This window comes from Elephantulus edwardii, unplaced genomic scaffold (genome assembly GCF_000299155.1).
Source record: "Elephantulus edwardii isolate Elephantulus edwardi_28Jun2011 unplaced genomic scaffold, EleEdw1.0 scaffold00093, whole genome shotgun sequence".
NCBI classification, from domain to species: Eukaryota; Metazoa; Chordata; class Mammalia; order Macroscelidea; family Macroscelididae; genus Elephantulus; species Elephantulus edwardii.
This window is the reverse complement of record NW_006399843.1, coordinates 10,661,554-10,672,778: the sequence shown is the minus strand read 5'-3', so window position 1 is coordinate 10,672,778 and position 11,225 is coordinate 10,661,554. Positions and strand designations below refer to the sequence as shown.

Below are 11,225 nucleotides of genomic sequence, written 5' to 3'. Positions count from 1 at the left end.
AGTAGTCTATAAATATTAGAAATGAGTACCTTATCAGATACATCATTACCAAATTTTCCCCCCCAGTCTGTGGGTTTCCTTTTTACCTTGTTGGAGAAGTTTTTTGATGTGCATAGGGATTTGATTCTTAGAAGGTCCCATTCATCTATTTTATTCTCTTCTGGTTGTAGGATGTTCAAGATGCTTGGAAGAATGTTCATATTGTGAATTAGGGCTAGAATTATTCCAAGCTTTTCTTCTGACCAAGTTTATAGTCTTTGGTTTTAGTTCTAGGTCCCTGATATACTTTGAGTTGGTTTCTGTGTATGGTGTGAGGCGTGGGTCTTGCGTTTCCTACAGAAAGTTTTCAAATTTTGCCAACACCATTTGTTAAAAAAGGTTTTCATTTCCCCACTTAACTGATTTCATCCCCTTGTCAAAAATCAGTTGATTATAGATAGATGAGCTGATTTCTGGATTCTTAATTCAACTCCACTGATCTATGTGTCTGTCATTGTGCCAGTACCATGCTGTCTTGACTACCATGGCTGTGTATTAGGATTTGAAATCAGTGAGATGCCTCCTGCCTTATATTTTTCAGGAGTTCTTTACTTATTTGGGGTCTCCTTCCCTTCCAAATGAAAGTGCAAATTGCCTTTTCCATCTCGTTGAAGAATGGAATAGGAATCTGTCTTGGGATTGCCTTTGATAGAACTGTCATTTTCACAATATTGAGTCTTCCTATCCATGAGCATTATATATTCTTCCATTTCTCCAAGTCTCTTTTTATAGTGTTTGCAATTTTCTTTGAATAGGTACTAGACTCGTCTTAATGAAAGCTCTCTGACCACTCTTATTCAGTTTTTTTCATAAGATCTTTTCCTCCTCCTGTCTCTTCAGTATGGGAATTCTCCAGGTCTTGCTCTTGGTGCACTGGTCTTCCTACTTTAACATGTTAGCCCAGATCTCTTCCTATAGCTTCAGAACTGCATACTGAACTGACAAGAAAACTAAGCCAGAATGTTCTGAGGCACTTCCATATTACTGTGTACAAAGGCAAATCACATCACCTTCTCCCTAAACTATATTCCTTCTACAATCTCCTCAGAAGTGACAATGGAGAGACTGTCTCATATGGTTTGGACATGCATATTACCAAGTCCTTGGAGAAGGATATCATGACCGGTAAAGTAGAGGGTGAGTGAAAAAGAAGATGAGGCTCAACTCGCTGGACTGACAACACTGCAACACTGGGCTCAAGCAGAGCAGCAACTGTGAGCATGGTGCAGAATGAGGCAATGTTCTCTTTTACTGCACATAGGAGAGGGAGGGAGAAGAGCCAACTAACAACAACAAACAAGGACAAATGGACGAAAGACTGGGAGGCATCAGAGAAGGACCAGCACATAAAGATTTTAAAAGAAATATCATAAACTGCTTCCATACCAAGTTTGTTTCTACTCTTAAGTGAACACATTTCTAAGATAGCTGAGCTGACCTAAAGATATTAAGCTCTTCACATATCCAAAGGCTGCATACCAATACAATGATCTTGGCTTGTGGCTGCCTTGTGTTGATAAGTTGTACAATGGCCTCAATACCACCAGCTACCTCTTCTGCTGTATTTTCATGGTTGTTTGTTCCTACCCAGACAACAATGACCTATAGTTGAGAAAAGGGGAAAAAGATGAATACAAGAAGAAAGGCAACTTCACATCAATATTTAGGGTGGAAATCTTAAAGATAAATTCAACTACATACAAACAGAATCATCAGTATTTTTATTTTATTTTATTATTTTTTTGTGTGTACCATCCAATCAGATCTCACTGGTACAGGAGGAGACTGTCCCTCCTTCTCCAGCAGAGTATCTGGTGGATTTGAACCACGCCCCTCTCAGATTACAGTGCAGCTTCCTGCCACTGGGCCACCAGAGCTCCCTATAAGCATATTTTTAAAAAAAATTTAAGGAACTTAGAGAAACCTATATTGTAAATAAAACTTAATGTCCCTGACTAAAAGCATCTTCTAGAAAAAATAAAAATGCTCAAAGGGGTGGAATAGGTGTAAATAAACAGCTGCACAATAGGAAAAGAATTACTAGGGTCAGATTGGATGCAGTTTTAAAGAGCTTTTCTTCTAAAAGGTGTCACTTAGAGGCAGATATCTCACTGGGTGATCCAACAAAGTCAATGTTTAATCTGTCCCAAAGGAGAGGCAAATGAATGAGTTTTTCTATTAGAAAGGTAAAGAATAAAATGCTTTCTGTTAAGTCTATTTTTTTTATTACTTGTTCAGCTTTTGGCTTGTCTTTGGGGTTGAACAAAATTATATGCAGTGTCCCGAAGCGATTATAATATAAGGTAGATCTCATGCTGAACATAGTCATATTCTATTCATATCTGTTTCAGTTCTCATCAGAAAAATTTGGAGGTCTTCCGTACCAATTTGTTAATTTACAATTAAACAGGTTCAAAACTACTTTCTGAAGTTGGTAACAGCCCTGCCCTCAGGGCCCACCTCTACTAGTTTCCCGTCATACTCTCCTCTGAGCACATGTGACCTAGAGCAGCATACCTCTTTTTACAACTGAAAAAAGGTAATTATAGCAATAAAGATTAAACCTATATTAATACACTGATTTCTTAACTGAATATGTCATTTGCTCTTAAGCAATGACAGTATCATTTATCTTACAGAGACATGCAACAAAGAACAATTGTAAAATAGTGTTTTAAAGAAGCATTTTCTTCTACTGCCAATATTAAAATACTTTGTAAAAATGCTTTATATACGTCATAAAATCTCAATACTAACAATTTATTTTAGAAATGTTTCTTTTTACCTTAGGTTTAATGTTCTCCAGTTCTCCATTTTTTAGTCTCCACAAAACATGTCTTGTTGTATCTCCACCAATTCCAAAATTCAGTGCATGAAGAGGAGAAAAAAGTTCTCGCCATATCTAAAAAGAGAACATACTCTATTTAAGTCAAAATTAGTGGGAGATAAAATGGTTCCACTGCAATGTGCTGTGAGGCATTTAACAATACCAATTCTTACTTTCTGTAGTCAAATCTAACACTGCAATTGGTGTGCCACTCACTGTTTAAAGGACTTTAAAAAGCCATTGTGCAAGTCAGCTCTTAATTAGTACTAGGTCTCAGCTTGGGAACTGAGTCACAACTCAACCTGATGCCCCTTGAGAAGTACTAACATTTATAATTAAGTTGGCACTTTAACAGAGCCCTCTTTTCCCTTTATTCAAGAACTTAAAGAAATAAGGTGAACTAGAAAGATGAGATGAAGATATTTAGAGTATTGGAGCCAAAAAGGAATAAAGCTATCATTTCTTTTCAATTCCCCTCAGAAGAATGCTTAATGGAGGAAGAACTGAATCACAAAAATACTTATGAAAGTGGTAAAGGGCAAATAATAGTAACTGAAAATTAGGATTAGGATACACACAAATACTGTATCAGGTAAGTAAGAGAGCTTAGTTATAAAACAATGCTAATTCTTTTATTTGCCTCATGTTTAGTCACACACACACCCCCATTAGGTAGTACGACTTCTCTTATACTCTGAAGTTTTCCAAGAGTCCTTAATGATCATGTAGCATGAGACTACAGACTCAAAGTAGTATGAAGCTGTAAGTGATTTATAAATATTAGTAGCCAAAAGCCACTGTCACTCCTTCTCCCTTTACCTCATATTGTTGCATTAATTGCACCATGGAGTCTCCCACAAATAGTACATCAGGCTCTTTGTCTTTACAGTCCAGGACAAATCTGTTGTGCTGGTTTGGAAAAGAAAGGAAAATTAGAAACTGGCATTTCTTTTCCTGTGAGATTCCCTAACCTAGCCACATCAATTGTCTAACCAGCTATTCTATTGTCAATCTCTCAAAAATTTTTGTTTTTAACGTTCTGTCCCTAATACCCATTTCTCTGTACAATTAATTGCGTTCCACTCTTTCCATACTAACCATGCTAATACACTCAAGAAAACCAAGACTTTAATAAAAAAAATACTTTTAACACATTTCTTTAAAAGTTTACCTTGCCTCTCAAATTTTCAGATCTATACAAAACTTTTTCAAGTAACAACAAAACCTGTAAACTCATCACTTAAACTCAACAGCTAATAACATTTAAAAAATTTGTTTTCTCAAGGGAGCTCGGGTGGCCTAGTGGCAAGAAGCTGTGCTGCAATCCCGAAGGCATGCAGTCTGAATCCCTCAGATGCTCTGCTGGAGTTGGAGGGGCAATCTCCTCCTGTGCCAGTTGGATCCAATACAATGGTACACAACAATTAAACAAAAAAAAAATTGTTTTTTCTATGTATGTTTGTTGAACTATTCAAACGAAGAATAGCCTTGATTTTTTATCCCTAAAAATTTTAGCAAGCACATCACCTAAAATTGAAGATACCATATAAAACCATAAAACTATTACTATACCTAAGAAAAGGTACGGTACAGATTAAATCTTTCTCAAAGAGATGTTGAAGAGAATTAAAGTTGTTCCAAGAGAGGAACCACAGCTATGTTTTAAATCTAGGACTCAATCAAGATTCACTGGGATCTTTTCAATATGGGTTTTGAAAGTGTCTATTAACCTTCAGATATAAGACAATGGCAAACAATTCAAGCATTTTCAGATGAATGCATGATATCACACTCTCTACTTTAAAGGCACAAGACACTTTTTTTATCCCATAAAGATATAAGCTGATATATTATGTAACACTTTAGGCAACACATGGAGCCTTGATGGCATAAGTCATAACATTATCAGACTGCTGATTAGGTTCACAGTTCAAACCCACCAGTGGCTCCTGAGGAGAAAAATGGGCAGTCTTCTCAAAGAGCTGTTAAGAATTGGAAGCGAGTTGACAGCAAAGAGTATAGATTTGTTAATGTGTCTAATCAAGTCTAAAAACTGTGAATGTGGTTTTCCCAAACTCTAGATTTCAGCTAGGCTTCCTCTAGGAACTAAGGTTTCTCTTAGGTGCCATCTAGTCGATTACAATGCACAGCAACCCTATGAACCACAAATGTGAACCCTGTCCTATCCTGTGCCATGCTCACAAAACTGACACACTTGAGCCCACAGATGCAGTCACTGTGTCAACCCATCTCACTGAGGGTCGTCTTCTCCTTCGCCACCCCTTTATTTTTCTAATAAGCATGATGTCCTTTTTCCAAGGAAGAGCCTCTAGCAACATGCCCAAGTATGTAAGACAAAGCTTTGTTATCCTTGCCTCCAAGGACCATTCTAGCTGCACCTTCTCCAACACCTATTTGTTCTTTGGGTAGACCATGAGATATTTAGCACTCATTCTTAACACCACAGTTTAAATGAATCAATTGTTTGTCCTCCCTAGTCACTGTCCAGCACTCAGCAGCATAGTAAATGACTGGGGGAAAAAAACACCAAAAAACATAGTCTGAATCATGAGCCCCTTAATTTTCAAACGAATATCACTGGAGAAGTCACTGCCGGCAGAATTTCCCAGTGCAAAACATCTCCTGATCTCCTGACTGTTGGTATCAAATGAACTGATTTTGAATCCAAGTAAGAGGAAGCGGCTGACAGTTTCAATCTTAATTAAGGAATTAAGGTAGAGCTACAATTTAAATATCTCTTAATAAAAAGCAGCTGGAGTATTTATACACTACAGATGGAAGACAAGACAAGGATGGTGCAAATTTTTTTAAAAAGATATATGCACACCCATGTTTATTGCAGCTTTGTTCACAATAGCAAAGAGCTGGAAACAACCCAAGTGCCCATCAACAGACGGAGAGAGAAGCTCTGGTGTATTCACACAATGGAATACTACACTGCATTGAAAAACAAGGAACTCATACAATATTATTCAAAATGGGTGACCTTGGAGGACATTATGCTGCGTGAAATATCTCAGTCACAAAAGGACAGGTGCTGCATGGTGCCATTACTGTAGAATGGGACTGACATCAGGGTTGGGGTGAGACTGAGAAAAATTGGATAAATTACGTATACTGCATTGTAACAGAGGAGGGAGAGAACTGTTTGAAAGCAATATATGATTGGGTATTATGGTTATGACAAGAGTCCAGAATGAAGGTTGCACAGTGGAGTATATTCGGGGCTGGAGGGGGAATTCTATACCAATGAAATAATTTTTCTTTTACTTTTCAAAGAGAAGTGCGAACTGGGGAGGCAGGGTTGGCAGGGAGAAAAATGCAACAATGAATGTATGGAAATCCAAAATCTCTGTAAATGTTCATTAAAATTCATTTTTAAAAAAAAAAAAAAGTTAGAGGTTCAGGCCCACCCAGCCCAGTGCTCAGGGCTCTCTGCTCTGGTGGTGGTGATGGGAACTACATTCCTTCCTGGGCCACCTCAGGCTGCTCCATTCTCACTCGTAGGCAGGGCAGATGACAAGACCCCCAGGCCAGAAGGTTATCTTGAGGGAAGGATGTTTCCCTGTAGTCTAGCAAGGTCCGAGCTGCACACTCAATGGGGCTGCTGTAGGTTTCTGGCTATTAGGACTGTGAGCATGGATGCGGTAGCTGAAGATGTAATGTGAAACTCCAAACAGCCTTGACAGGGCTTTAGGCACCTTGAGGCTGCTGGTGGGTGGGCCCTGCTGGCTCTGGTGATGCTGCTATCCTTTGTCAAATGATTCCAATGATAAGAGGAGCCACTACCCAGCTGCGTTCTATCAAAATATCACATTCGAGCCAGAACTTTCTAGTTCTTACCTGAAGAGGCCCCTAGAGCTCCTTGGAAATCATCCCCTTGACATTTCTGGGGGCTCGTCTAGGACAGAATTTCTCCCCCCCCCCCTTCAGATTTCTCTTTAACTTTGTTGGTTCCATCAATTCTTTTTTTTTTTTTAATTTTATTTTAATGAAAGTTTATAAAGAACTTGGATTTCCATTCATTCATTGTTGTACATCTCCTGTCCCTTCTCCCCTCCAGTTTGCTTTTTCTTTGGAGAAAAAAGTTCTTTCCTTGTTATTCAGTCCCCCTTCCCCCGGACAACTTTACTATGAATCTCCTATTCTGGACTCCTGTCATGTCAGTAACACCTAATCATATGCTCCTTTTATATGGTTTTCTCCCTCGTCTGTTTCAATGCCAAGTACATTATTTATTCCCTCTTTTCTTAGTTTCCCCCAAACCCTTTATCAGTCCTGTTCTGTAACAGTGGCATTACACAGTAGTTGTCTTTTTGTGACTGAGATATCTTACTCAGCATAATATCCTCCGTGGTCACCCATTTTGTATAATATTTCATGAGTTCTTTGTTTTTCAGTGGTGCATTATATTCCATTATGTGAACATACCACAGCTTCTCTATCGATTCGTTTGTTGATAGGCACTTGGGCTGTTTCAAACTCTTTGCTACTGTGAACAAAGTCGTGATAAACATGGGTGTAAGGAAAAAGTGCAATAATGAATGAGTGAAAATCCAAAATCTCTGTAAATGTTCATGAAAATTAATAAAATTAAAAAATCAAACAGAAAAAAAACCATGGTGTACACAGGATAGAATTTCTGAGGCCTCTTGACCACCGAGAGCCTTTCTGCAGACTGTAGCAATTCCATGTTAAAATGATGCCCCACCAAGGATATGAACCTATGCTCCTAAGCACAAATGATTGCAGTGCATCTACTTTCCAAAATCAACTGTCAAAACTGTAGACACGTCTCTTATTACAAAAGGGGCCCTTTGGAGTAGTGAGAGATTTTTTGACCTAGAACCTACAATGATGCTTTTTCAGAAGGAAGTAGAAATCTCTCTTGGGGGGAGCGACAGGGAATGGCTTGCCAATCAGAAACTCATCTTAACAATGATGTGTGACTATGGCAATATAATACAATAACAGACTCATTAAAAAAATAAAATTAAAACCTCAGTTTCTTCTTCTTGGGGGTAGGGGGAATGGATGTCAGAGGTTCAAATCCACTCAAAAGCAACTTGAAAGAAAGGCAACGTCATCTATATCTGAAAGAAATCAGCCCTGGAAAACTGATAAAGTAAGAAAACAAAAATCAGGTAGGTTTCTATTCATCAGCAACAAGAAATATGAAAGTAAAATTAAGGAAATTATTTCATTCTTAAGAGCATCTAATAGAGTAGAAAAATATCCAGAGACAAATCTGACCATAGATAGACTGAACACGACTTAAATAAATGGATATTCTATATCCATGGAAAGAAAATGCAATGTCAATACTATTGAAAGCAATGATCAGATTCAACAACATCTTGACCAAAATTCCAACAGCCTTCTTTAATAAGTGGAAAAACAATACTAACTTTATATATATCACAAGACCTTGAATAGCTAAAGCAACAATGAAAGGGAACAAAGTAGGACTCACACCTAGTGATTTTAAAACATAGTATGTTGTTGTTGTTAGACGCCACTGAGTTGAGTACGACTCATAGTGACCCTATGAACAAAAGATCTGAACCTAGTCCTATCCTGTACCATCCTCACACTTCCTGATACACAACAGCCCATTGTAGCAGTCATTTTGTCATTCCAGCTGGTTGAAGGTCTTTCTCTCCTTCACCGACCTTCCACCCTTCCCAATATCATGTCCCTCTCCAAGGAAAAGCACCTCCTAGCAATATTTCCAAACTATGTTAAGTGAAGTATGTTAGCCTCATCATTCTTTCCTCCAAAAAACACTCTGGCTGCACCCTCTCCAAGACATATCTACTCATTTTCTTGGCCATCCATGGGATGTTCAGTATTCTTCTCCAACACCACAGCTCAAAGGCATCAATTCTTTTTCTGTCATCCTTATTCACTGTTCAAGTCTCAGATGCATAGCTAGTAATCAGAAAGACTATGGCCTGAATCAGACACATATTAGTCCTCAAACTGACATCACTACTCATCAATAATTTGGAAAGGTCCCTAACTGCAGATTTCCCCAGTGCAATGTGTCTCCTTATTTCCTGACTGCTCATACCAAGGGTGTTAATTGTGTATCCAAGTAAGATGAAACTGTTGACAGTTTCAATTTCCTCCAATCCATCATGACACTGCCTACTGGTCCAGCAGTAACAAGAAAACATAATATAGAGGTGTAGTAATGCAATCAAGTGCTCTTTGGAGGCAACAATAATTAGGCTTCACCTCACATACTTTAGGCATGTTGCTAGAAGGGATATTCCTTGGAGAGGGACATGATACTTGGAAGGGCGGAGGGTCGGTGAAAGAAAGATCCTCAATCAGGTAGACTGACACGGTGACTGCTCCAACAGGCTCCAGAGTGTGTAAGGAAGTATGAAGAATCCACAGAATAGGATGGGGTTAAGCTTTACTGTTCTTAAGAGCCGTATTTGACTGATGTACCTAACAACAACAACAACAGAAACAGCCTGTTACAGGTTAACAGTAGACATAGATCAAAGGAAGAGAAGTACCAATCCAGAAATAAACACACACATTATGGTCAAATGATTTTTTTACAAGAATTCATTCAGTGGGGAAAGACGACTCTCCTCAATAAATGGGGTTGGGAACTTGGCACTGCCATAGGCAGAAAAATGAAATAGGATGCATACTTCTCACCAGACACAAGAACAAATTAAAAATGAACGGATCAAAGACCTGAACGTGAAAGTTAAAATCATAAACTTCTCAGAGAAAACACAGGGACTAACAGGATTAGTTTTTAACAATGGACCAAGTAGTAACAAAAAGCAAAAACAATATAAAAGAGGTGAACACACAAACTACCAACTGGAGAATATCTTTGGAAACTATATGTCCAAAAAGAACTGAACAGCAGAAACAGACAAAAAAACTTCACCAACAACCTTTACCCTATCAATATCTCACCACAGGGGCCATTCAAATGGTCACCAAATACATGACAAGGTTCTCAGTGTCATTAGCCATTGTTGCTGCATACTATCAAATTGAGAGTGACCAATAGCTGCCCTTTCATCGGGTTTTCAGAGGAAGTAAACAGTTGACTGCCCATCATTCTCCCACAGAGCAGCTGGTGGATTTGATCCACATGTCTTTGGGTTGACAACACTATTTCTTACAGCAAAGCCACCAGAGCTTCCCGTTAGCCATCGCTGTGTTGTGTTGTTTGCCAAAGAGTTGGAACTGACTCATAGTTGAACCACCAGTGGGTTTTCAGAGGCAGTAAACTGCACAGAAGGTTGTCCATCCTTCTGATACCATTTCACTTGTATGTATGTATACAAAATCCTGAGAACAGAGACTCAAATTGCTATTTGTACATGATTATTTATGACCGGACTACTCCCAATAGACAAATGGTGCAAACAACCTAAAAGCCCACCACTGGATGAATGGATAAACACAATGTGGTTGTTCCACAGGCTTCTTGTTCGAAGAGCTTTCCTCTCCATCTTTGATTGTCACCACATGACTGAGTGGGAACTTGAAACAGGGTGTGTATAAACTAATACCTGAAAGCAGAAAATAAAAGAGGTTTATTTGTGTTTTTTGGACTATGCAAAAATATTTGACTGTGTGGATTCTTACAAATTATGGATAATATTAAGAAGAATGGGAATCCTAGAACATTTAATTGTACTCATGTGAAACCTATACCTATACCAAGAGGCTGCTGTTGAACAGAACAAGGGACCAAGACCTGGTTTAAGATTAGGAAAGAAGTGTTTCAGGGTTGTATCCTTTCTCCATACTCATTCAATCTGTATACATAAAAAATAATTTGAGAAGGGAGACTATATGAAGAAAAAGTGGCATCTGGATAGAAAAAAGACTTAAGTACAACCTGCATTATGCAGCTGAAACATCCTTGCTTGCAGAAGTGAAGAGGACTTGAGAGACTTGCTGCAGAAAAATCTATTAGTCTTCAATATGGATTACATCTCAAAAATAAAGAAAACAAAAATCCTTACTATTAGCTCAAATGATAACACCATGAAAGAAGGAGAAAAAGACAGAAGTTGCCAATGATTTCATTTTATTTGACTCCACAATCAGCACTCATGGTAGTAGCAGTCAAGAAACTGAAAAATGTGTTGCACTGGGAAAATCTCTTCAAGGTGTGAGAGTGCAATGATGTCAGTTCAAAGACTATGGTGCATCTGACTCAAGTCCTGGTAATTTTAAATTAGGGCCGAACTCACTCAGCATTTCTTAAGCTCAAGGAACTGAAGAACAGATTCAAACCTAGAGTTGCTATAATCAAGGATGCTTTGGGCAGAATATTAAATGATCCAGG

General features: G+C 38.4%; 1 protein-coding gene across 1 annotated transcript in view; it reads right to left on the bottom strand.

Moving 5' to 3' along the window:
* The window catches only part of PAFAH1B2 (platelet-activating factor acetylhydrolase 1b, catalytic subunit 2 (30kDa)), a 33,801-nt gene that overhangs the window by 1,624 nt on the left and 20,952 nt on the right, over window positions 1–11,225 (bottom strand). Inside the window, exons 3-5 of the mRNA XM_006890810.1 lie at window positions 3,686–3,775; window positions 2,825–2,941; window positions 1,519–1,641 (exon numbers count right to left, since the gene is read on the bottom strand). Coding sequence (XP_006890872.1) covers window positions 1,519–1,641; window positions 2,825–2,941; window positions 3,686–3,775 — 330 coding nt within the window. The remainder of the gene's footprint in view (window positions 1–1,518; window positions 1,642–2,824; window positions 2,942–3,685; window positions 3,776–11,225) is intronic.